Genomic DNA, 25,339 nt, shown 5'->3' with positions numbered 1-25,339 from the left:
AATCGAACGCCCACTGGGACGCTAATGCTTTCACACCTCGAACCCAGAACCGGAGTTCTGCCGGGGATTCTAATGACTTAGTGCCACCCCATCTCCCCCAGACCAGTCAGCTTTGAGACCGAGGGGCTGGCACCTGATGCCGAGAGGGTTAATCCAATGACATCACAGCCAGAGCCTTCCTACCCCCAACCACCACCTCCCGCTCTCCCACTCCTCCAGTTGGGGCTGCCCTCCTGCTTGGCTCAGCTCTTGGGGTTCTCTCGGCTTTCCGGGCCGGTCCGAGGACCCTTGGCCCAGGACGAGCCGCCCCGCAGATTTGGCCCCCAGTCTGGCTCCCTTCTGAGGCCTCCTGAGGGACCGGGAAGGGGCAGGTGAAGAGGGAGGGGTCCTGAGTCCACATCGAGTCAGGGTGCAGAGAACGGAGAGTGTGCCAGAAAGCAATCCTCGCCTCCTCCGCCGCCCCCTCCCCCCAACAGGGGCTCCCGTCATCTGTGCGGCCGGGACCCGAGGATTTGGGAGGAGAATGGGGAGGCGGACTCAAGAGCCGGGGCTCGGGCAGGAAGAGGGGACGCGAGCCGGCCCCCTTCCCTTCCCACACCTCGCAAAGGGGCACCTCCCGGCCTGGGGTCGCCACCCAGCTCCCCGCCACCGCCCCACGCCTCCCCCGCTCCGTCCTCGGCTCCGCCCCTTCCCTCCCCGTCCCTCCTTCTCGCGACCTCGTCCCTCCCTCTTTCCCTGCTCCCGACACCTCCTCCCCCCGACTCCCTCCCGGCGCCGCTAAGTTTCTCCGCTCGGGACCGCGCGCAGAGCCGGGGCCGGGCCGGAGCGGCGCTCCCCGCTGCCCTGTCCCCGCGCGCAGACCCCGGGCCCGGCCCCGGCCCCACCGAGCCATGCTGTGCGGCCGCTGGAGGAGCTGCCGCCGGCGGCCCGAGGAGCCCCCGGTGGCGGCCCAGGTTGCGGCGCCCCTTCTGCTCGCACCCCCGGACGGCGACACCAAGAGGCCCGGGCTGCGGGCGCTGAAGAAGATGGGTCAGTGACCGGCGGGGGCGGCTCGGGTGGGTGCCGACTGCCCAGAGGTCCGTTTTGGGGGGGGGGGGCGGGGTGTGCGGGCGAGCCGTCGCGGGTTTCCCAGCTGCGAGGGGCTGTGTGGAGCCGGGCGAGGGTTGGAATGCCAGCACCGTTCCGGCGGGGGGGGGGGGGGGATGGTCATACCTGGGGTCACCCGACGTTCCCGGGAAGAGCGAGGCGCCCGGGTAGCCTTTGCTTCCCACCAGGAGGCGCCCGCGGGGCGTGCCGGAATGGGCGTTTGGGCACGGATGGGGGGGGGGGGGTGTCCCCGAGGACCTGGTGAATAGAGTGGGAGAGACAGGCTTGGGGTGTCCCTCACTCGCCTCCCCAACACCCTATGCCGTCTCGGGTCTGCGGGCGCCCCCGGGCATCCCGGGTTCTTGGCCGCCCTTAGGAAGGCAGGAGAGCTGTGGGGGAGGCCGGCCTCTCAAGCCAGCCCTCCAACCCTGCAGCCCCCACAGGGGTTGCAGCAGCCACATAGCACTGGTAGGACTGGTCTAACTGGTGAGAATACTGCCCTTGGAGTCAGAAGGGCAGAGTTCCCGGCTCAGGTTTGGGGGAAGTCACTGCAGGGAAGAAATGTGACTGTGGCTTATTAAGCATCTCCCAGAGACTGGCCTGGCCCCGGGTAGTTACATCGGTGGCATCATTCAATTTTCCTCACCCTCCTGAGAGGTACCCGGTATAATTCCCCTTTCACAGATGAGAAAACCGATTCGGAGAAGGCGAAGAATTTGCCAATGACCCCACAGCTTGCTAAGGGCAAAGGCTGGCATGGTGGCTGTGCCCAGCCACGCTGCCCCTGCGACCCTCTCAGAGTCTGAGCAAAGTGTGACCGACTGGCTGGTTGAGTGGCTTGAATGAGGTGTGTGTGTATATTTTATAAAAATGTAAAGCACCACGAAACTGAAGTGGTGTGTTGGAAGGGCTGTTAGTAAATAGTTAATGATGGAGAGGTGGGGTGTGGGGCTGGGGGAACAGGGCAGGGCTGCCCAAGAGATCAGTGTGAATCAGGGGTGCCAGTTGCCCGTCTTGCCTTCTCTTAGATACTGCCCCCACTTGTTTTTACTCTACCTCCTGTCACTCATTCGATCGGAATTGATTGAGAGCGTTGACTATGTCTGAGAGAGCCTGACACTCTCCTTAAGGAGACTAAGACACGTGATCTTTGCCCTCCTGTCCAATCATTCATGCATTCAGCAGACATTTATTGGATGCCTACGGTATGCTCTGTCCTGGAATTCAGCAACAAACAAGATAGACACAGTTCTGGCCCTTCGGCAAGGAGGCCAGACAATGAAGCAAAGAAATAAGGCTAGGAAGGGAGAGGGAAGTCAGATGCTGGGGAGCCAGCCAGAGCCCCGGCGGCACCCCAGAGCCGGAGGGAGGCCCAGGGGAGAGGCAGGTGGGGGCCGTGTCCTCAAGGCCCCTCCTTAAAAGGCCAGTAGGAGCCCCCAGAGGGCCTCAGGCAGGAGGAAGGGCTTGTGCAGAGCAGGGGCATGTTGTACATAGGTAGGGGGGAATCGGGGAGACCCAGAGGAGGAAGGCTGGGGAATCAGTTGGTCAAGCCATGGTGGTGCTCAGACTTGGGCCGGTGCAGCCCGGATGTGATTCCAGAACCACCTAGGGGTTGGACTGGGCTGGACTCTGCAGTCGGTGGGATCTGAAAGGTGTCTCCGGTGAATGGCAGTGTCATTCTTTGGGCTGAGGAGCAGTGGTGCCTTGGCGAGAGGAGGGTGGCCGTGGGGAGGTGAGGTGCCACCGAGACGTCCAGGGCTGGCATTGGGCCAGAGAAGCAGTTCCAGGAGTCAGCCACCGCAGGGGCTGTGGCTGCTGGGAGGGCTGGGGTGATGCCCCTGCATACCTGCCTGCTTCTTCATTCCACACATATCTGCTTAGCCCTATCAGTGTGCCACGGGCGCTGTGCCAGGGGCCAGGGCGCCAGAGATGAATAGCACAGCGCTCAGCCCTCGGGGAGCACACAGTTTAGTAGCAAGAGACACTTGAAGACAAATCATTACCGCCGAGCCCGGGACTCAGCGCTCACTGGCTGAGTAAAGGGGCACGGGAGCTCACGGCATCCCCCACCGTGACACCATCAGGAACTATGTGGGTGTCAGAATGTCACCTGGGCCGTCCTCCCTTCCCACCACTGCCCTGTCCTGCTGAGTGACTGCCAAGAAAGGAATGTCCAGTTTCTGGGGAATGCAGCTTCCCTGGGCCTTACTGACTCCAGGGACAGGGTGGAGACCACACCCAGGTGTCCTGGGGCCTGGCCCTTCGGGCCATCAAGGCCTAGGCCCAGCACCTAGGTAGCTTCCCCTCTCACAGCAACCCCAGCTCCTCCCAGGATGGCCCCCTGTGGCCACACCCCTTAGGCTAACAGAGAACAGATTTGATTTCAGGTCCCCTCAAGAGACCAGGGCAGGGAGTGGCCTGGAGGTCGAAGGCTCCAAGAGGCCCAAGGAAAAGAAAGGGCTTTTCAGGCCATCGGGGGGAACACCACTCCCACACTGAGTGCGAATCATCTGTGGAGCCTGGGGTCCTTCTCCGGTCCCCCCCCCCCCCCCCCCGTCGGGGGTGCTGCGGGCTTAGCCTGTCCCCAGGAAGCCAGAGAATAGCTGGAGAGAGCTTGAGTTCAGTGAGGCCAGACATAGTGCTGAGCTTGCATCAGTCCAGAACCTACTTAATCCTTGGCACCCCGGGGGGTGGGGGCAGGGCGGGAGGGGGAAAGGTGTCGCAGCTGTCCTCACTGGTGCAGACCCGGTGGAGAGGGTGAAGTCACCAGCCAAGGCCCACAGGGCTGAGAGGCAGCCGCCAAAGCCTAGTTTTCGATGGTGGCTCTTTACTGCCAGAATTAATGAATACTAATTAACACATTTATAACACTATGCCGAGCGCGCTTTTCACATATTAGCTCATGTAATGCCCACAATTGTCTGAGGTTTGTGGTACCTTGAGCCTCATTTTACAAGTGAGAAACTGAGTTTCAGAGAAGTTCAAAGCTGGGAAGTAGCTGCGAGAGGATTTGAACCCAGGCGCCTGGCACAGAGTCTAAGTGAATGAGTGAGGGATTGATGCCTGGAGATGGCCTGCTACTCCCATCCCCCACAGAGGCCCTGCCAGCCTCTAGAGGTGTCCTCATAGGCTTGCCAAATAAAATACAGGATGCTCCGTTAAATGTGAATTCCAAATAAACAAACAAATGATTTGGGACAAACTTATACTGAAACATGACTCGTTGTTCATCTGAAATTCGAATGTTAACTGGGCACCCTGAATTTTATCTTGACAACGCTGTCTCCCCAGAGCCCCTGTCTGTGCCTGTGCCCCTGATGCCCCGCCCTGCCCCTAATCCTCCCAGCAAGCAGAGCACTGAGTGGGCAGAATCCTGCTCCCTTTCCTCCCCAGCCTGCACGCACCACTGGTTGCCACAGGGGCAAGAGGGGGCTCTCCCCATGGCCTGCCCAGGACGTCTTCTGCAGGGTGAGTGGGGCTGCCGTGGGTGGATCTGGCTGCTGGGGGTCCTGGCAGGTGCCTGGCCTGGCGGGGGGTGGGGGTGGGGCCTGGGCCCCGGCCCGTTCTGTCTGAGCCGGGGGGCATGCTGTGCCCCCTCCTACGACCTCTGCCCCCAAATGGGCTTCATGCTCGTTCTGGCCTTGCCGGGAAGGGTGCCGCCACCTTTGCCGCACTGCGTCTAGCCAGGGACTGGGAAAGCACTGCCTGCCTTTCCTGACTTTGTTGACTCTCCCAGGAATGTTATGGACTCTGGCGCTGAGCTCCACCGGGCTCTGGCCCCAGGTGTGGCAGCCAGCCCAGGCCAGGGGGACACGCTTGATACCTGAAGAGCTGGGGCTGCCTGCTGGCCCGAGGATTAGGGCGGGAAGATGTTTGGGACCCCTCGCCTTGGATACTCCCTCCCAGAGCCACCAGGAAAAGCTTCTCTTCCTCTCCTCCCCCACTTGGCATGAAGCTGTCGGCCTTTGCTGTTCCCTGCATGTCTCACATTCCTGCTGGAGCCCCGTGTACCCTTCCTGTGTGTGCACTGGAGCAAGCACGCGTACACACACACACACGCACGCACACACACACACACACACACACACCCTATATGCACACACCAACCTACACCTTTGCTGCAGACCTACCCTTTTCACACCCTGCTGCCTACCTATTACCCCTCTTATCTACACACCCTGTAGCCACACAGCAGCCCCATCCTCACCCTCACTGCTGGTCTGCCCTGGCCCCTGCCCACCCACTGCACTGCCCCTGCATCCCCCCTTGCCTTGGGTAACCCACACTGTTGTCCGCATACACAACTTACCCTGTCCGCATACCCAGCTTACCCTCTCATAATTCCAGTGGCCCATCTATGAAAAAGGGACATTAAGGATCAGAGATGGACTTGACTTTCCCATGGCCCCTTCCAGCTCTGCCACTGAGACAGTTTCCCGCCCTCGACCTTGGCCGCTGACCCAGAACTGCTCAGGCCTCAGACCACACACAGACCAAACCGCCCGGGCTGAAGGTGATAGTTGGGACACTGGGCCTGTCCATTCCTCACCTCCCCGTGGCCCGTCTCTGAGGGCTGAGATGAGCGGTTGGCCTAGAGAAGGTGTCTGAGCCCCACTGACAACACTGAACGAGGCTGGAGAAGGGCCCATCTGGAGGCCATGAGACTGACAAGGACAGACTTATGGGAATACCTGGCTCCCTCTTCCCTCCAGGGCCACTGCCTCGCTTTCCTTTATTATAATTTATCGAGTGCCTACTGTAGGCCGGGCCCTAAACTGAGTGCACAATGTGCATTAGCTCATTCCAGCCACACACAGCCCTTCAGGGGGTTAGGTACCCCCCAACTCTCAATCCATCCTGGTTCCACCACCTGCCGCCCCAGGACCCTGGATAAGTTAACTGCTCTGTGCCCCTTGAACAGCTTTATTGAGATATTAATTCACATATCATACAATTCACCCCTTCAAAGTATACAATGGTTTCTGGCATATTGCGTTGTTATTTTTTTTTAACTGTGGCAAAAAATATATAATAAAGTTGGCCACTTTGACCATTTTGAAGTGGCTAATTCAGTGGCATTAATTATATTCGCAATGTTATGCATTCACAGTGTTGGGCTAGTTCCAAAATGTTTCCATTACCCTAAACAAAAACTCTAGCCGTTAACCAGTAATTTCCCCCCTCTTCCCTTCCCCTAGGCCTTAGTAACCTCTAATTACGTTCTGTCTCTGAATTTTTTTTTTTTTTTATTGAGGGATATGTGACATATAATCCATTTCTATGAATTTGGCTACTCTAGGTACCACATATAAGTGGAATCATATACTGTCCTTTTACGGCTGCAGGGTGAGACCAGATTTCCCCCTTTCTTTTTTTTTTTTTTTTTTCAACATTTATTTATTTTTGGGACAGAGAGAGACAGAGCATGAACGGGGGAGGGGCAGAGAGAGAGGGAGACACAGAATCGGAAACAGGCTCCAGGCTCTGAGCCATCAGCCCAGAGCCGGACGCGGGGCTCGAACTCATGGACCGCGAGATCGTGACCTGGCTGAAGTCGGACGCTTAACCGACTTCGCCACCCAGGCGCCCCAGATTTCCCCCTTTCTATGGCCGAATAATATTCTACTGTCTGTCTGTACCACGTTTTGCTTATCCATTCATCTGTTGACGGACCTCTGGGTTGTTTCTATCTTTTGACTGTTGTTCATCATTTTTAGTGCTGTTGTTTCATGATTATTACTCCATCTGTTCAGTCAAGGTGGCCACAGCACTGGCCCAGCCCAGCTCCAGGTTCAAGGCAGAGATGTTTAGATAGATAACCCACGGAAACCACAAGAGGCAGACAGGATGCACACCTGCTCCAAGCAGGTAGGAATGAGGTTGAGGAAACATCTGTGTGTTTGGGGCCTGGCAGGACCTATAAATGTTTACTGGGTGCCTGGGCAGAGAGCCAGGTGCCTCCTAGCTTCACTGCCCGAGGCCTGACCTCACCCCCTTACCTCCGTTGGTCCTGCCCTTCCTGTCTGGCACCCTAATCCTCTCACTCTCTCAGGGGTCAGAAGCTCAAGCAATGGGGAAATAATGTCACCTACCCAGGGACTCAGCACCTGGCTTGGCCTGGCATTGAACTCCCATTCTGTTTGGCTTTTCCATTGGATGTGGGGGTGGCGGGGGCAGTGTGGTCCAAGGAGCAGTGTGGTCCAGGGGCCAGTGCCAGTTGGGCAGGCAGACTGGAACGTCACCCTTTCCCCCAACAGGCTCCTGGGGATCCGGGGAGGAAGGTCAGGAGCAAGGGCCCTCTCAACGTGGGAACCTGTCCCAGTGGAGGGCTGATCAGAAGTTCAGGCTCCCCTTTGCGATGTTTTGTTTGCGGAAGACTCAGGACAAAGCAGGCCCTCAGTGACTCACCTCCATTTCCGGCCTTAGTCATTCACCAGTCCCCCTTCTCCCCACCCTCCCCAACTATGGGCTTGGCATCAGAGGGATGGCGGGGTCAGGGGAGGTGGCCCCAGCTGCAGAGCCTGGTTGTCAGGGGAATAGGGGTTCCTCTCCCACTGAGAGGAGGTAGAGGAGGGGCAGGCTTGGTTGCTGTGGCATTACAGGTTCTGCTGAACGTCCTGCCCCCCAATCCATTGCTTCTCAGGCTGAAGGAATTCAGAAGCTGCCCAGATGTGGGTGTAGGGGGCTGAGGGTCTGGTGAGTCTCTTGGCTTGGTGCCTGCCACATTCTAGCTCCTTGTCTGGAAAGGACAGCTTTCCTAGCTAGGCACCAAATGGGCACTGACCCAGGGGGCTCGTCTAAATCCTGAGAGCCATTAGGGCCACAGGCTAACCCAAGGGGGGACTATAGGCTCCTCTGGATGGTAGGTTTCTCCTCCTGGCCCTGAGGCCGTGATTCTCAGTCATAGTCACCCTCAAAGTCACAGGATAGGTTTTTAAACATAGATACCCAAGTCCCAACCCACACCTGCCAGACAAGAGTCTCTGGGCTGTGGGTTTTGCAAACCCCTCCAGCTGATTCTGATCACAGCCAGGGTTCAGAAACCCTGGCCCATAAGGAAAGGACAGATAGGGTAGGGCAGGGGGCAGAATAAATTTAGTTCCCCCAATTGCTGGTACATCTGCCTCCCCTATCAAAACACTGGCTGTGAGTCTGGCTCTGGGATGAGCACTGTAGTGCAGATATGAGACTTCATCCCTGTCCTTGGGTTTATTAACGTTGACCGAAATTACAATTTAGGTGGGGTGTTTGTTTCAGTTTAAGTAAAAAGTGCTGTTGGTGATCAGGGAGGGAGAATGCCCATTTGAGGACAAACCAAGGAAGGCTCCCTGGAGGAGATGGTGTCTGAGCTGGTCCCTGAAGGACTCCTGTGTGAAGAAGAGAAGCAAGAAGGATCCTACAAAGGTTCCAAGAGAATGAGAGAGGAATGTCCTGGGATGTAGACTTGGTTCCACAGGCCAGAGTTTACAACAAGCAGGGGTCTTGGTGCCACAAAGCCTAGAGCCAAAGCCAGTATTGGGGACTTGATAAGATAAAGGGAGGGGGGCGCCTAGGTGGCTCAGTCGGTTGAGCGTCCGACTTCGGCTCAGGTCATGATCTCGTGGTTTGCGGGTTCGAGCCCCACGTCAGGCTCTGTGCTGACAGCTCAGAGCCTGGAGCCTGCTTTGGATTCTGTGTACTCACCTCTCTCTGCCCCTCTCCCACTCATGCTCTGTCTCGCTCCGTCTCTCAAAAATAAATAAATGTTAAAAAAATTAAAATAAAATAAAGGGAGGAAGAGAGGCCCACTGTCCTGTTCATTTGGCCCATACCGTGGTGTTTTAGGGGGTTTTTTGTTTCAATTTGATTTGGTTGCCAGCGCTGAAAAATCTGGAGGCTTCCCATAGAAATCCAGCTTCCTGTTCTCTGGAAACTCTGGGCCCTCATCCATTCCTGGCTGCCCTCCTCCTTCCAGTATGCCGGATTCCCACTCTTTCTGTTGTCCCCTGGCTCGTAAACCCTTGGTATTGACCTCTAATGAGACAAATCAGAGCAGGGCAGCATCTTGACTGAAGTTTGGATTTTGCAGGAGGTACTACTGTGGCCTTCATTCTGTGCACAGAGAACATGAGGCTTAGAGCAGTCTCAGGTTACTGCCACCCAGGCTGTGTACCTCGGAAGTGACAGAGGTGGGATTCGCCTCCCTGGACCCTTGAATTTGAGTTCTGCTCCCCCCACCCCCGGTGCCCATGATAGCAAGGAGAAGGGGCAGAGGAGCAGAGGGATTCAGTGTCGTGGCCATGGGCAAAGGTGCTGGAACTTGACCTCCAGGGTTCGAGGCCTGCTTCCACCCCTTCCTTCGTAGCCTTGGAATTCTGGCAAGTCACTTAAACTTCTCTATACTTGTTTTCTCCCGAGTGAATGCATGAGTTGGGGCAGGCGTGCAGTACATGTTCTGTAAGCATTTCTTCTCATTAAGGAAAGCGGACACTGTGGAGAGCACGTGCGGGGTTAGGTGGGATTGGGACAATGGCTGGGCGAGGGGGACTACCAAGTGGCACAGACCATGCTTTCAGCTGGACACAAAGAGGATGGATGCAAAGAGGCTGCAGGCTGGGCAGGGCAGGGCTGGTCCTGGAGTCCTTGGCCTATGACCGTGGAGCTAGGGTGGCCTCTGCTGTCCTCCCTGGTCTTGGGGGGGACAGCAGAGGTGAGCAGCTTGGGCGGCAGCAAGAGAGATCTGAGTTAGATAGTGAGACTACCTTTTTGATGGTCAGGGTTTCACGTCAAGGGAAAAGGTTGCTGGTGGCAGATTCTGGTCTTGAAGTCTGGAGGCCCGGATGGAAGGGAGTGGCAGAAAGGGTGACCTTTAGGGAGGCCTGAGTCCCAGGCGCTGCCTGAGGGCTTGCTCTGCTCTGAGGGCCTCCGGAGGCAGCTGCTTGGTGGAGGTACGGGCACCCTCCCCAGGGCGGCTGGGTGGGACACACCAAGCCAGCGAGTTCCTGGGGCGGAAGAGACTATAGCCAAACCCACCACTGGGGACGAGTTACGCTAAGGAGAGGAAGAGGGGCCTGTGAGGACTTGCAAGGCTCCAGGCGCAGGAAGGCAGGCCGGCTGCCAGCCGGGACGAGGGTGGAGGGAGCGAGGGCGAGGCCGGGCCCCGACGTCCTCCGGCCTCTCTCCCGCGCAGGCCTGACGGAGGACGAGGACGTGCGCGCCATGCTGCGGGGCTCCCGGCTCTGCAAGATCCGCTCACGGACGTGGCACAAGGAGCGGCTGTACCGGCTGCAGGAGGACGGCCTGAGCGTGTGGTTCCAGCGGCGCATCCCGCGCGCGCCGTCGCAGCACATCTGTGAGCCGGGGCGCGCGGCCGCGGGGCGGGCTGGGGACAGCGGCCGGGTCCCGCCGCCCTGACCCGGCTGCGCGTGCCCCGTCCTCCCCACCCCCTCCCCTTCCTCGCCCTCCCGCAGTCTTCGTGCAGCACATCGAGGCGGTCCGCGAGGGCCACCAGTCCGAGGGCCTGCGACGCTTCGGGGGCGCCTTCCCGCCGGCGCGCTGCCTCACCATCGCCTTCAAGGGCCGCCGCAAGAACCTGGACCTGGCGGCGGCCACCCCGGAGGAGGCGCAGCGCTGGGTGCGCGGTCTGGCCAAGCTGCGCGCGCGCCTCGACGCCATGAGCCAGCGCGAGCGCCTCGATCAATATCCTGCCCCGGGGGCCGGGCGTGGGGGAGGGGGGAGACGTGTCTGGGGACCCCGTGGGCTGAGCCCGGGGCCCCTAGTCTTCAGAACAGAGGCTGGTGACGCCGCCTCCGTCTCTGGGAAGCTCGGTCCTGGCCCCGTGTAGGGAGGGAGTCCCCAGGCTGAGGGGAAGTACAGCCCCTAGACCCGGGAGTCCCCAGAGCCAGGCAGTGGTGGCGACCCTGTCAGGTAACAGGTTGGCTGGGGGCGGTGCCCAGGCTGTTGCTGGTATTTCCTGAGCACCCACACCTGGATCCACTCCTATCTGCACCGGGCCGACTCGAACCAGGACAGTAAGATGAGCTTCAAGGAGATCAAGAGCCTGCTCAGAATGGTCAACGTGGACATGAACGACATGTATGCCTACCGCCTCTTTAAGGTGGGCTCCTGCCGCACTCTGACCTTTGAGTCACCATCCTTTGTGGATAGAGTGGCCTCTCCCTGTGGGAAGGCTCCATCTGGGCCTAGTTAGCCTTTTACCCTCCGCCGAGGCGGCTGGGCCAGGATGGGAGTACCGGCCCAGAACATTCCTCACCCTCAGGCAGAGCTGGAGGAGGGGCGGGGCGCCGGGCAGGGAGGGTCCTCCCATACCTCCAAAGGAAGCAGCAGAGCTATAGTTTTCATTGCTCGGAGTCTGCAGGCAGCCTTTGCACAGATGACCACGCACGGCTTGCACATGGGAGTGCAAGTAGGAGTCAGCTCACAGGCACACGCGCGCATCCTCCTCCGCCGTGGCCCATGTGGCCCCTCCACATGTGGGAGCACAGACAGGGGTGCACGGGGGTGGGCTCCAAATCGATGGCCCAGCCAGGGCACGTGGCAGACGCCTATGTGACCAGCCTGAGACCCTGAAAGACAGAAGAGCCATGGCCCCTGTACACGGAGGCCCACAGCTCCATGTGGACTGCTCCACGTGCAGTCGCACTTATTTGTTGCCCTTTGACCCTGGGTGTGAATTGGAGACTGTGAGGATGGTAATGTACATGCACGGGAGGGGGAATTACGGCTCGTCCTGCCCTTGGGCCACTGCTTTTCCTCCCACATCTGGATTTTTGGGGGGGGTAGGTCATGGGCATACGGGACAGGCATAAACCCAAGCGACCTTCCTTAGAATCCCAGCCCTGCAATTTACCAGCTGTGTGAGCTTGAGCAACACCCAGAGCCTCGATAGCTCCCGGTTTCTCTACCTGTGAAATGGGGGACATCTGCCTTCCTAGCATTGTAGGTGACAGAGGTGTCCATGCAGGCCAGCTTTCCCAGGATGTCCCCCCCCCCCCCCCCCCCGCTCCTCTGAGCTCCTCCCTGCTGCCTTCTAGGAGTGCGACCACTCCAACAATGAGCGGCTGGAGGGGGCTGAGATTGAAGAATTTCTGAGGCGGCTGCTGAAACGCCCCGAGTTGGAGGAGATCTTCCATCGGTACTCCGGCGAGGACCGCGTGCTGAGCGCCCCTGAGCTGTTGGAGTTCCTGGAGGACCAGGGCGAGGATGGCGCCACGCTGGCCCGTGCCCAGCAGCTCATCCACACCTATGAGCTCAATGAGACAGGTGGCGGTCTGACAGACAGGGTGGGGGTCAACACGGCCCTGTCTTGGCATCTGACAGGTCTGGGCTTCTAGCTAAGCGTGCGCTGCGATTACTGGCAGTGGGTGCCATCTTGGGCAGGCTACCTCGCCTCCTGGAGACTCAGTTGCCACATCTGTAAAATGGCATAGTAGTGCACCCTCCTCACAGGGTTTGGCTGAAGATGAAGTGGCATGACTTCAGGGGGCACTGGGCTGGCTCAGTCGGTAGAACATGTCACTCTCGATCTCGGGGTTGTGATTTCGAGCCCCACGGTGGGTGTAGAGATTACTTCAAAGAAGTCAGTAGCATCGCTTGAGTAGAGTCCAGTCTGTAGATAGGTGCTCATTAGTACTAAGTAGAGTGAGCTTTGGGGGCACATGGGGCCAGACGTGGGGCTCCTCCCTGTGGCCTGACGTTCTCTTCTGCCCATCCCCGCAGCCAAGCAGCATGAGCTGATGACACTGGATGGCTTCATGATGTACCTGTTGTCACCCGAAGGGGCTGCTCTGGACCCAGCCCACACATGTGTGTTCCAGGACATGGACCAGCCCCTCTCCCACTACTTCATCTCCTCCTCGCACAATACCTATCTGACTGACTCTCAGATCGGGGGGCCCAGCAGCACCGAGGCCTATGTTAGGTACCATAGCAGGGATGGTGGGGTGAACACATCTGGGAGCCCAGCTTGAGGGTGACACGGGGCTCGAATCTCACCGTGGGCTTCCGGCGGGGAGGGGGGGTGCCTACCTGGCTCGGTCTGCCGGTTGCTGTGCCCTGTGGCACCCACAGGACACCTTGCCTGTCCGTCTGTCTATCCACAGGGCCTTTGCGCAGGGGTGCCGCTGTGTGGAGCTAGACTGCTGGGAGGGGCCAGGAGGGGAGCCCGTCATCTACCACGGCCACACCCTCACCTCTAAGATCCTCTTCCGAGATGTGGTCCAGGCTGTGCGTGACCACGCCTTCACTGTGAGCTCCGAGGACCCCCATGCCCAGCCCCAGAGCCTTCCCGATGACCCCAGCCATCCTCAGTCCTTCCAGAAAAAACCCCCTTGCCCAGAGAATCACTCACTCACCAAGTGTTGCTGAGACAGCTGGCCAGTGGGGTAGAAGAAAGCTGAGAGGCTCCCTTCCCCTACTTTCATGTTTATTAAATGTGTTAAAATCACAAAACGTCTAGCAGAAAACTTTAGGAGTAAAAAGGACCTTTTTTTTTTTTTTTTTTTTTTTAATTTATTTTGAGAGAGAGAGAGAAAGAGCACAAGCAGGGGGCAGGGACAGAGAGAGAGGGAGGGAGAGAAAATCCCAACCAGGCTCCGCAGGGCAGCACAGAGCCTAACACCGGGCTCAAACTCGCAAACCATGAGATCATGACCTGAGCCAAAACCAGGAGTCAGACGCTTAACCGACTGAGCCACCCAGGCGCCCCAAGAGAGGACATTTTAATCCTAACTCCCAAAGGGAAAGCCATGACAGAGAAGCTGGGCATGGAATCTGCATAAAATTGTAACTTATGTCAAGCTATACACAGATCTTACCCTCAAAAATGATGGGCTTGGGGGTGCCTGGCTGGCTCAGTGGGAAGAGCGTGCAACTCTTGATCTCAGGGTCATGAATTCGAGCCCCATGTTGGGTAGAGAGGTTACTAAAAAAAGTAAACCTAAAAAGAAAAAAAAAAAAAAAAAGACTGGCATGGGGGGAAAAGTTTGTAACATAAACATGGTCAATGTCATTAACATATAAAGGGCATTTATAAAACAAAACCATCTTGGGGCGCCTGGGTGGCTCAGTCAGTTAAGTGTCTGACATCGGCTCAGGTCATGATCTTGCAGTTTGTGAGTTCGAGCCCCGCCTTGGGCTCTGTGCTGACAGCTCAGAGCCTGGATCCTACTTCCGATTCTGTGTCTCCTTCTCTCTCTGCCCCTCCCCTGTTCACGCTCTGTCTCTCAATAATACATAAACGTTAACAAAAATTTTTTTTAAATAATAAAAAATAAAGCAAAACCATCTCTGCAGCTGCCCTCAGCTTCCCAGACATACCACCCTTTCCCTGAGACCGGAGATCTGCCCTCTGTGGAGGGCACATCTCCCTCCCAAAGGGAAAGCCATGACAGACCGGAGATGTGCCCTCATGGACACACTGGCCCCAGAGTATGTCCCACATTCCACCTCCTCAGCCCCCAGTGTGCCTGTGCCTGCCTGTCCTGAAGGGGGTTGGGGTCCAGGTGTAGTGGGGGGGGCCTGGGAGGGGGACGGGGAAGTGGCTCTGAGCTGCTGCCCCCTCCCCCTCTCCAGCTGTCCCCATACCCTGTCATCCTGTCCCTTGAGAACCACTGCGGGCTGGAGCAGCAGGCTGTCATGGCCCGCCATCTTCGCACCATCCTGGGAGACGTGCTGGTGACACAAGCGCTGGACTCCCAGAACCCCGAAGAGTTGCCATCCCCAGAGGTAGTGAGTGCCCCCCAGACTCCCAGCTGGGTAGGGGGCGGGGACCCGGCTGTTGTCCACCACCCCCCACTGCTGTGCCACCTCCCTGGGTCAGGACCCCTCACTTCTCTCTGCCTCAGCCTTCCTCTGCCCCTGCGCTCAGTGGCCATCTGCCACCCCGAGGTCTCGTCACGCTTCCCCCCTCCATCCTTCCCCACCCCTACCTCACCGCCACCCCACCCCCTCACCTGGCACCCAGTGCCTTCCATGCCCTCACCCCCACCCCACTCTGCCTCCCTACCTACAGAGTCCCTGCAGACTCCGCCATTCCTACCTCCAAACCTTGGTTGACATGTCCCCTCCACCTGAAGCTCCCTTCCCAGCCATCTACTCTTTTTTTTTTTTTAAGGCTTTTTAATTTTTTTTTTCAACGTTTTTTATTTATTTTTGGGACAGAGAGAGACAGAGCATGAACGGGGGAGGGGCAGAGAGAGAGGGAGACACAGAATCGGAAACAGGCTCCAGGCTCCGAGCCATCAGCCTAGAGCCTGACGCGGGGCTCGAACTCACGGACCGCGAGATCGTGACCTGGCTGAAGTCGGACACTTAACCGACTGCGCCACCCAGGCGCCCCCCAGCCATCTACTCTTGCCCACCGCCCCTGCTTAGAATTCTAGCTCAGTGATAAACCACCTCTTCCGTGGCCTTAGAAATTTCCTCAGCTCTCTGGCCTGAGGTGGTTTTTCCTCCCGAACCCCAGAACCTTTTTTCTGCCCCCTCAGGACATTTGTGTTTTCTCCCCTGCTCCTTGAGAAAACTCTCCTCCTCCTCGCGATCCAAATATGCAGAGAATGTTGATTCACCTTTGTGTGTGTGTGTGTGTGTGTGTGTGTGTGTGTGTGAGAGAGAGAGAGAGAGAGAGAGAGATTTGATTTTTTTATTAGCATGAAACATGGTTAAAAAAATCGAGCTGGGGGCGCCTGGGTGGCGCAGTTGGTTAAGCGTCCGACTTCAGCCAGGTCACGATCTCGCGGTCCGTGGGTTCGAGCCCCGCGTCGGGCTCTGGGCTGATGGCTCAGAGCCTTGAGCCTGTTTCCCATTCTGTGTCTCCCTCTCTCTCTGCCCCTCCCCCGTTCATGCTCTGTCTCTCTCTGTCCCAAAAATAAATAAACGTTGAAAAAAAAAATTAAAAAAAAAATCGAGCTGTACAAAAGTATATACAATGAAAAATGGGTTTTTCTCTGCCCCTGTCCAATTTCACAGGAAGTAACCATCTTTAAGTTTCTCGTCTGTCTTTCCAGAACTTTCCCATGTGTATATACCTATGTACATAGCTACCTTTCAAATGTTACACAGAGAAGATCATATGATTACGTGTTCGTGTTCTATAGTTACTTCTTTCATGTGAGATATTTTCTGAAGAGGGCACCTTCTCTTTCAGTCTTGAGCTGCCTCAACCATTGTAAGGGCTGCCGTGTGGTCTTCTGTTTGGAGGGATGTCACTAGCCAGTCCCATGATGATGGGTCTATACGTCGTTGCCCATTTTTCCCTATTAGAAACATCACTTATGTTCTTTCCTGCTCCCCACCCCCAGTCAGCCCCTCACATAGTGGGGGTTGAATGGCTGACCTAGGGGCAAGAGGGCATCATCCTTCCATACTGGCCTCTCCAGCAGCTGAAGGGCCGGGTCCTGGTGAAGGGGAAGAAGCTGCCAGTTGCTCGGAGCGAGGACGGTCGAATTCTGTCCGACCAGGAGGAGGAAGACGAAGAGGAAGAAGAGGCAGAGGCCACAGAACAGAGGCGGCGGGTGAGTGGGCCTGGCTGGGCCGGCCTGGCCTGGGCAGGGAGGGGCTGCATGGGGAGGGGAAGGACAGGGGGGCCGGAACCCTGCCCTGAAGCTCATCTCCCAGGCCAAGCAGATCTCCCCTGAGCTGTCGGCCCTGGCCGTGTACTGCTGTGCCACCCGCCTGCGGACCCTGCGCCCCAACCCGGTCCCACCCCAGCCCTGCCAGGTCAGCTCCCTCAGTGAGCGCAAGGCCAAGAAGCTCATCCGAGAGGCAGGTAGGAGTTGGGACGTGGGGCATCTGGGGGCAGGAGGCCCCGTGGAGGCCTGCAGGCTCCTGGTGGGGGGTACCCTGAAGTTGGTGTCTGGAAAGGAGATTGAGAGGGCCTCCAGGGCAGTGAAGGGGTCAGGAGGCCCCCAGATCGGGGCTCGGGGAACAAGCACCCAGCACGTGGGCAGCACCGGGGCCAGCATGAATGGAGGGAAGAGGGCCCAGGGAGGAGGGAGGCTGCTGCCTGCCTTTACTGGGCTCAAGCTTGGTGGCAGGGCCAGACACAGGCAGGGATAATGGTGCAGGGTGATCAGTGGGCCGTGGTGGGGGCTGGGGGAGTCCCACAGCGGGTGTGCGGACAGGAGAGAGAATTCCAGAGCAGGTGATGCCTGCGAACACCCCAGACCCCTCCAAGGCGGGATGAGAGCCGGGTTGTCAGCCTGGGGCCCCGCGTTCCAGGCATTGAGTTGGGGGATTGGGGCTGGGATGCAGTGCTGCGTTGTGGGAGGGGTCCTTGGCTCTCTCTGGGTTTCGGTAGCCTCCTCTGGGAGGTCCTCTCAGCCCTGGGGCAGGGGGAGCCGGCGGGGTGGGGGTAGTTCAGCCTCTGTTCCCAGCTTGTCCCTGCGGTTGGGGCTGGGGAGGTTACAGGCCCTGGTGCTGGGTGAGGGACACCCCAGGGGCCATCACAATCCTGCGCCGACTTCCTCCCCCAGGGAACAGCTTCGTCAGGCACAATACCCGACAACTGACCCGTGTCTACCCACTGGGGCTGCGGATGAACTCCGCCAACTACAGCCCCCAGGAGATGTGGAACTCAGGCTGTCAGCTTGGTGAGTGGGGGCAGCAGGAGCAGGGAGTGGCCTCCAGGGAACCATGAGAGGCCCAGGCAGTGATGGGGCCATACAGCTTTTCAGAAGGTGGAAAAATGTGTTTTCTTGGTAATAACAGTTATTAAAATAATTGTCAGGAAAGTAGGTGGGGAAACACAAATCAGACACATTTCTTCCTGACAGTGTAAAGTCTCACATTTTTCATGAAGGCAAAAGTTAAAAACCTCCATTCCCATGTGTCCCCCCCACACACACACACCTGTCAGTCCCACTAAGTCAACACTGACAAGAGTGGGCTCTGGAGGCTGAGCCCCAACAAAGGAGCAAAGGAGGGGGATATGGTCCCCTTGAGGGCAGAAATGGAGATACAGAAACCCAAGGTTTCCTTGGGCCCAGCCCTGGCCCAGGCCTATGCCCAGCCCAACCCTCTGGCCGTGGGAGATACCAGGGATAAAGGGCCGGTGACAACGGGGGCTGGGACCCTTGGCTGCTATGATGCACCCCTAAGCCACGATGGGAGTGGGTTGTGAGACCCTGAAACTGAGCAGTGAGAGGAGGGCCACTAAGAGCCCCTGCCCTGACCCTGCTGTGTCCACAGTGGCCTTGAACTTCCAGACACCAGGCTACGAGATGGACCTCAATGCTGGCCGCTTCCTCATCAACGGGCAGTGCGGCTACATCCTGAAACCTGCCTGCCTGCGACAGCCCGACACAACTTTTGACCCTGAGTGTCCTGGACCCCCCAGAACTACTCTCACCATCCAGGTCAGCAGCCTGGACCAAGCCCTACTCTGGGGTCCCAGCTGGTTCTGGAGAGGTCCTAGTCTGCAGGGCGCCGGCCCGAACGGCTTGGTGTGAGGGCGGTCTGAGTCTCAGTCCCATGCGGGGAGGCTCAGGGTGAGTGCCGAGGGCAAGGGGCTTCCCACCCTAACAGAGGGGGCAGGCAGCCATGGGCCCTGGCGGGGGGCAGGGGGCTGGACCGAAGCTCCCCTTCATCCCCTTCAGGTTCTGACTGCGCAGCAGCTGCCCAAGCTGAACACCGAGAAGCCAAACTCCATCGTGGACCCCCTGGTGCGTGTCGAGATCCACGGGGTGCCCGCAGACTGTGCCCGAAAGGAGACCAACTACGTGCTCAACAATGGTGGGTGGGCCTGCCGGGGGGAGGAGGGTGGGCCTGGGGGCCAGCTGGCTCCTGACTGCCAGGCCTGCACCCTAGGCTTCAACCCCCGCTGGGGGCAGACCCTGCAGTTCCAGCTGCGGGCTCCAGAGCTGGTCCTGGTCCGGTTCGTGGTAGAAGATTATGACACCACCTCCCCCAATGACTTTGTGGGCCAGTTTACACTGCCTCTCAACAGCCTGAAGCAAGGTTGGTGGGGACGGACAGGGATGGGGGTCTGGGCCTCCAAGGCCCTGTTCACCTGGGCTTTGCATCCCCTCTGAGAGCTTGCCCCCCGAGCCCAGGGGTGGGATGTGGTCCGTGAGCCCACGGCCCAGGCCTGGTGGGGTCGGGGACAGAGAACCTGAGGCATGTCCCCCTCCCCACAGGGTACCGCCACATCCACCTGCTTTCCAAGGACGGGGCCTCACTGTCACCAGCCACACTCTTCGTCCACATCCGCATCCAGCGCTTCTGAGAGCCGGACTGACCCACCCTGGGGTTCCTCGGGTGCCAGTCTACACCCCGTGGCGGAGGCTCTCTCCTCTGCAGTAGAGGGGTGGTGGGAGGACCAGCCCCTCCAGCCTGCTCGCCCTGCCCACTGGCTAGACTCCAGTCTCAACTGGGTGCTCGGGGGGGTGGCCTTGGCCCCTCCTGAGAACAGGCATCAGCGCTTTCTCCTACAACCCTGGAGCCTTGAGATGGCCCCCACTCCTTGGATTCTCGGCCCACTCCCTCGTCGTGGCTCGTGAAGAGAGAGGCATGTCGTTGCCAGATTTGAGGAAGACACATGAGCCTTGAACTCCTTCCTCTCCCCCCTAGGGGGAGGCCATCCCAGCCTCCTTCTCCCAGAGTGTCCGGCCCCCTCCTTGTCCCCCAGCCCACGCCAGGCCTTAGTGCCCCTGAAGGCCCTCCCCTGGCTAGGCTTTCCTGGGCTCCTCCCTCAAGCTCTTGAACCTGAGCTCCCTTCCCGTCTTAAGAAGGGAAAGCCGAGGAAACCTGGGAGTAGGTTTCAACTTGTGCCACAGAAGAGCCCTGGAGCAGACGGAACAAGATATTGGTTTAAAAAAATAAAGAAGTGCGGGCGCCTGGGTGGCTCAGTCAGTTAAGCATCTCTCGGTCTGTGAGTTTGAGCCCCTCATCGGGCTCTGTGCTGACAGCTCAGAGCCTAGAGCCTGCTTCAGATTCTGTGTCCCTCTTTCTCTGCCCCTCCTCTGCTCGTGCTCTCTCTCAAAAATAAATAAATGTTAAAAAAAAAATTTTTTTTTATAAAGAAGCAAGTTTACCACTGCTGCACCCTGAGCCCTCTGAGGTCATACCCATAGGCCCATGAGGGATGAGGGCAGAGTCCCTTGGGTCCCCTCCCCCAGCAGGGCTTGGATTTGTCTAAAACAGCCAGGGAGGGGGTGGGAGGGGTGGAGGAGGTGTCACATCTCTAAATAGCCTGACCCCTCCTCCTGGCTTAGAGCCGCTTCCAGCATCACAAGACTGGGGACAACTCACAAGCTCCTTTGCCCCTCAACCTTGAAGGGCCTTGAATGGGAAGGGAGCGGGGGGGGGGGGGGCACTTCCGCCAGGGAAAAACTGTTACGGCCCTAAAGGGGATGGAGACAGGACTGACAGACCTCTGCTTTCTGGGTTCAACTGCGTCGAGGCCCCTGTCCAGTAGACAAATCCCAGAGACGTGGGGCCCTCCTTCCACCAGGTAACCAGCCTTTTAGATGAAGGCCTAGAAACCAGCTGGCTGCTCTAGGATGCCCCGGGGGGGGGGGGGGGGGCTTGTAGTGCTGAGACACCAGATGGCAGAATTCAGAGAAAACCGGCCAGAAAGGGGACTTCCCGGGCTTCAGTGTGGAACCCTGGCATTTCGGGTTCCATCAGGCAAAAGCACTCACACTGCACCAGGACAGAGCTTGAGGGCAGTTCCTGGCTTGGGATGGCGCTGGGCCGGGGCCTGAATTGGCCCCGTGGAACCCAGGGCTGGGCAGTCTCTACTTTCCTGCGACCCATGACCTGATGCAAGAAGTGACAGCCTCCCCCTGCCCTCCCGCTTGTGCTCTCATGCTCAGTGGTGTTGGTTCTGATGAATTCGTGTCTAAAAGGATGCTCAGCCCCTGGAGGGGTCAAGCCTCCCTATCCAGGAACTGTGAAGGAACAGACCAAGTAGCCTGGATACCTGGTTCTCAGGGTGTAGGAAGCCAGGAAGCCAAACCGCAGGCCTCGGGGGGAGGCATGGTGAGGCTGAGTCCACATATGTAGAGCAGTCAGAACTATCCCATCCCTAGACTGTCCCCCAGAGGGCCAGCTGTGGTGACAGCCTGTGTGGAGAGTCCCATTGTCAGGTGAGCACTGGACCCTGGGCTGAGTCCCCCATTCCTGCTTCTCTTCTCTGGCTTGGCATAGAAGTTAGCAAGACCTTAGTTAGCAGGTCTAGTTAGAGAAGTTAGCTTGGCATAGAAGTTAGCAAGACCTTAGTTAGCAGGTCTTAGAGAAGTTAGCAAACCCTTAGCAAGAGGGTTTCCTGCTAGGGTAAGAGCCCCAAAGCTAGGAAGTCGGCCTTGAAAGGGCAAGTCTTCAATGCAAGAAATTTGGTGGGAATGGATTATGGGAGGTGGAAGCAACAAAATCACTTGTAACTCAGGTCCCTGGGTGACCACCCACAGGGCTCCATTCTCAGCCCAAATCTAAGGGTGGGAACGAAGGTGCTCGTGACCTGCTGGGGGAGGGGAGAGACACAGGGTGTTTAGGAGGGGTCAGGAGTCCTCTGGGAGGAGGTCCCGTGTCCTCTCAGGTTGCAGCTCAGGGCCCAGATTCCCTGGGAAGGGATTCAGAGGCACAAGCCACAGGGCACCTGAAAGCAGCACAGGGTCAGGGAATGGATGAAAAGTTCCAGAGGAAGAGAACGGGGGAATGGGAAGTCTAAAGGCAGTCACTGGGGCCCTTCTTCGGAGAGCTGGTTCAGTAGCTGTGTGGCAGGCCTGGCGACCCACAGGGTTACTCCTGATGGTTCAACAGAACCATCCGGCCACTGGCCCAAAGAGGGAGATGTGGGACAGGGCCGGCCCCGGGCCCTCCCTCAGGGGAGCCATTGCTGACCTGGCCCAAAGCAGTGCTCTGCTCTGCTCTCAGCCGTGGAAGCCAGGGATGGGCCCCTCCGCCAAGGTGCCCCAGTGTTGGCCCAGAAGCCAGCTGCTCCTCTTACACAGAGTGAACCTGGGTCAGTACCAACTCCTCGCCGGCGGATGGGAAAAGTCAGGGGAAAAGAGCCCAGTTCTGCCCTGAAAGGAGAACCTTGCCAAAGGAAAGTATTCAAAGGCTGCCTCCACGGACTGGTCACGAGGGGCTTTCCTGCAGGGCCCTGTGGCCCTGGGAGAGGCTGCTCCAGCCTGGGTCACAGACTCTGTTCCACTGCCACCTGCTGACCAGAGGAATGCCAGGGCAGAGAGGTTTGGTTCAGCTGCTTCCTTTATTAGAAACAAGTAAGATGTAACCAGTGGAACTACAATGCGTTTGGTACTTCCCCGCCCTGGAAACGGATGCCCCTCCCACAGCCCAGAGAAAAGCCCAGACAAAAGTGAAGCTTCCCCCTTCCCTGTTCCCAGATTCGGCACCTTGCCTGCAGTTAGTATTTTTGAGTTTAATTGAATGAGACTGTCTCACACAGCCTCCTGGAGCACAGCCTGTTGGTGGGCCTGCCTTTGCTTTGCGGTGGGGCAAAACCGAAGATGACTCTGGTTCTAGGGCAGGCAGGCCAGGCCACAAGAAGGCTGACCCCTGGGTGGGTAGGCACCGGCCAGGGATGTGCTCCTGCCCCCTCTCCTAGCCCAACAGTCAGGCCCTGGCCCTCTCCCAGACTGCAGCTCTGTGAAGCTACCCAGGCCTTTGGGTATCTTTTCCGTTGGTTAAATGCTGGTCATCTTTGGACAAAGAATTCAGACCACAGAGACCCCCACCCCTAGGCTTCAGTGAGCAGCAAGTAAGGGGGGGCCATGACAGTTACATGAAAATTGCAGGCAAGGCCTGAATTTCCCACAAACCTGGGTGTTGAGGTGGCTTGGTGTGGGCCAGCCTTCAAACCAAACGTTAGCATCTTTGAAAGTAGGCATGTGCGGGGGAAACAACCCTAGGTACACCTCCATCCGGAACTGAGGCTTCCTTTCTAACCAGCTTTCTCCCCTACAAAGAGGTCGGAGGCCATGGGAATGTGCGAGGGGATCAAATGTAGAGTCAATCCAAAAGCAGGAAGCAAACGTCTGGAAACATGGAGTCCAAAAGCCCAGGGTGGCAGCAGGGAGTACTGGTGGCAGAGGGTAAGGGCCATCCCTGGGAGAACTTCCAACAACGGCTGCCTGAAGCAGGTCCGAGGTGATGAGCTTGGAGCCCCCACCATCCTGCAAGGCTCCTCGTGAGGAGCCCTGAACCCCAAACAATGCTTCTCTCTGAGCTCTCTGACCAGAAGTCCTGGAAGGGGTTGAGTGAAGAACGTGGGATCTGTCTGGACAAAAAGAGAGACGAACAGCAGGCACCAAGCCGACTCCCACAGACCCGGGAGGCAGTGTGGCGGGCTGGGCAGGGTGCCTACCATGCAGAGTCCAAGGAGCAGGCCACATGGTTTTGCAGGGAGACACGGAGGCCTTTCCCGGAGATCTGTTTCTTCTATAGCAGCCAGGGACTCAGAGTTTCCATTCCAGAACCGGGTTAGCCAAAGCAAAGCTCACTCCAGGGGCTGTTGTGCACCCCAACTTTCAGCGGGCAGCTTGGACCGGGACCTGGCCCAGAGCTGCCCAGGCTTACGACGGGGAACCTTTCCAAGTTCCAGGTCCTGCCCAAGGTAAGAAGGAGTCGGGCACTTTGTTCTTTGATATCCTCAGGTGTTCGCACAGGATGAGCTGCTCTGGGACTTGGCGCGCTGGGTGTCTGATGTCTGTGAGGCTGTAAAGGCAAGCCCCGGTCTCTCCGACTCCTCCCGTCTGCGGAATGCAGTGCACATCGTGCTAAGAACAGCAGCTTCTTTGGTCTGGGTATCTTGGAGTCAAGGAGTCAAAAGTCAGCCACGATCGCTGGTGCATGCAGTGGGCAGCACAGGGGCAATGAGGAGAAGGGAGGCCCCTAGAGGCCGCTGACGAAAATGCAACACATCGGAGCGGCGGCGGCAGCAGTCTGCACGGCGGGCAGCGCAGGTGGCAGCGCAGGTGGCGCGGCCCCCAGCCCAAGCACACGATCTCCTCCAGCTCTGGGGACCCTGCCCGGCTAGCCTCTGGCAAACCTCGCCGGAACCCACAGCCTGAAACTCGGCTCCGTTAGCCTGCAGAGCATGGCCTCCTGGCTAAGGCTTCCTTCCCCCTACAAGGAGCCGAGAAGTGCAAGCAGCCAGGAAACCGGCCCACACCACCTCCCGTTTACTTCCTCCTAGAGCAGTTACACAGGCCTGGATGTGGGCTGCTGGCAACTCCACAGCCCAGTCCTCCCCAGGCTACCTGACTGAGCACAACTGAGGAAAGCCTGCACAGACAGCCTCGTGACCCGAGGCTCCATCGCCCTTGGGGAAACTGGCAGCATCAACAGCCATCACCACTACCACAAAAATCCCCAACACATCATCAGAGAAAACCAGATTCAGACAATGGTGACACAAGATCATTTCTGCTGTCAAAATCCAGATCGGTGTCTGGCCACCGCTCCTTGCTACGACTTGCAGGTTGTGCGTCTTGGACAGGAGCACAAGAGCTGGCTAATGGACTGGAAGGCACAGGCCATGGGCTGGTGGCTGAAGGGCTCTGGGTATCGGCCCCACGCCATCCTTGGCCAGACACCCTAGGGTGGTCAGGGTGCTGGCTCTTTGCTCTAAGATGAGCCGAGCAAGGATTGCACTGGTACGGTCTCCACAAGGTCCCAGATGCTACAAGGAGGTCAAAGGTCCCCTTCAAACTGCCAGTCACCCCAGGCAGTGGAAAATCAATCTCACAGGGGACTCATCCGTATAAAGTTGGCAACAGCTGGCTAAAGAGCCCTTTAAAATCAGTTGGCAGGACGACTTTCCACAGGGAGCAGAGCGAAGAGGGAAGAAGGGACTCCATAAAAGAAATCTGTTTCCACAGATGGTCCCCGCTGCCCAGTTTCAGAATGCAGAAAAGGACCAGCCCCTGCAGGACAGCCTCTGAGTAGGGACAGCCCCACCCAGGACTCCACCTGCAGCCCTGGGAGTTCTGAGCCCTCCTCAAGGTCAGCACAGTCCCTCCACGTTACCCTGCCTTCTCGAAGATAAGCACTCCAGCCCATCCAGAAGGGAGACCGGTTAAGATTCCCCACATCCTCTTTCTCCTGCTCCCCTAAGAAAAGTCAATGCCTGCTTTTCAGAACGAAACAATTCACTGTACCAGTATGTGTTTGTCTGGCACTGTCCTTGCATTCTAATTTTGAGGAATGATCTGGATTCAGTTTTTCATTAGAGACCGAGCATCCTTGTACATTTGGAACATGAAAGATATTTAAAATATTTATATATATA

General features: G+C 57.9%; 1 protein-coding gene across 5 annotated transcripts; it reads left to right on the top strand.

The window, feature by feature from the left end:
• The first annotated feature begins 753 nt into the window (after positions 1 to 753).
• Positions 754 to 19,940, top strand: PLCD3 (phospholipase C delta 3). 5 transcript variants are annotated; one of them, XM_023243642.2, is made up of 16 exons: positions 905 to 1,029; positions 1,771 to 1,933; positions 10,256 to 10,417; positions 10,536 to 10,764; positions 11,053 to 11,182; positions 12,120 to 12,348; positions 12,805 to 13,006; positions 13,188 to 13,332; positions 14,659 to 14,811; positions 16,464 to 16,598; positions 16,690 to 16,852; positions 17,559 to 17,675; positions 18,274 to 18,440; positions 18,681 to 18,816; positions 18,892 to 19,041; positions 19,221 to 19,940. In XM_023243642.2, the coding sequence occupies exons 3-16, from the start codon at positions 10,285 to 10,287 to the stop codon at positions 19,307 to 19,309; spliced, it is 2,178 nt and encodes a 725-aa protein (XP_023099410.2). In that variant the 5' UTR covers positions 905 to 1,029; positions 1,771 to 1,933; positions 10,256 to 10,284; the 3' UTR covers positions 19,310 to 19,940. The 5 variants fall into 5 exon arrangements, with proteins under 5 accessions (XP_023099408.2, XP_023099409.2, XP_023099410.2 ...); XM_023243640.2 differs by lacking the exon at positions 1,771 to 1,933 and having other exon boundaries at positions 754 to 1,029; XM_023243641.2 differs by lacking the exon at positions 1,771 to 1,933 and having other exon boundaries at positions 755 to 1,029; positions 16,702 to 16,852.
• The last annotated feature ends 5,399 nt before the right edge of the window (positions 19,941 to 25,339 follow it).

Source organism: Felis catus, chromosome E1 (genome assembly GCF_018350175.1).
Source record: "Felis catus isolate Fca126 chromosome E1, F.catus_Fca126_mat1.0, whole genome shotgun sequence".
NCBI classification, from domain to species: domain Eukaryota; kingdom Metazoa; phylum Chordata; class Mammalia; order Carnivora; family Felidae; genus Felis; species Felis catus.
The sequence above is the reverse complement of the archived record's forward strand: the minus strand, read 5'-3'. Positions and strand labels throughout refer to the sequence as shown.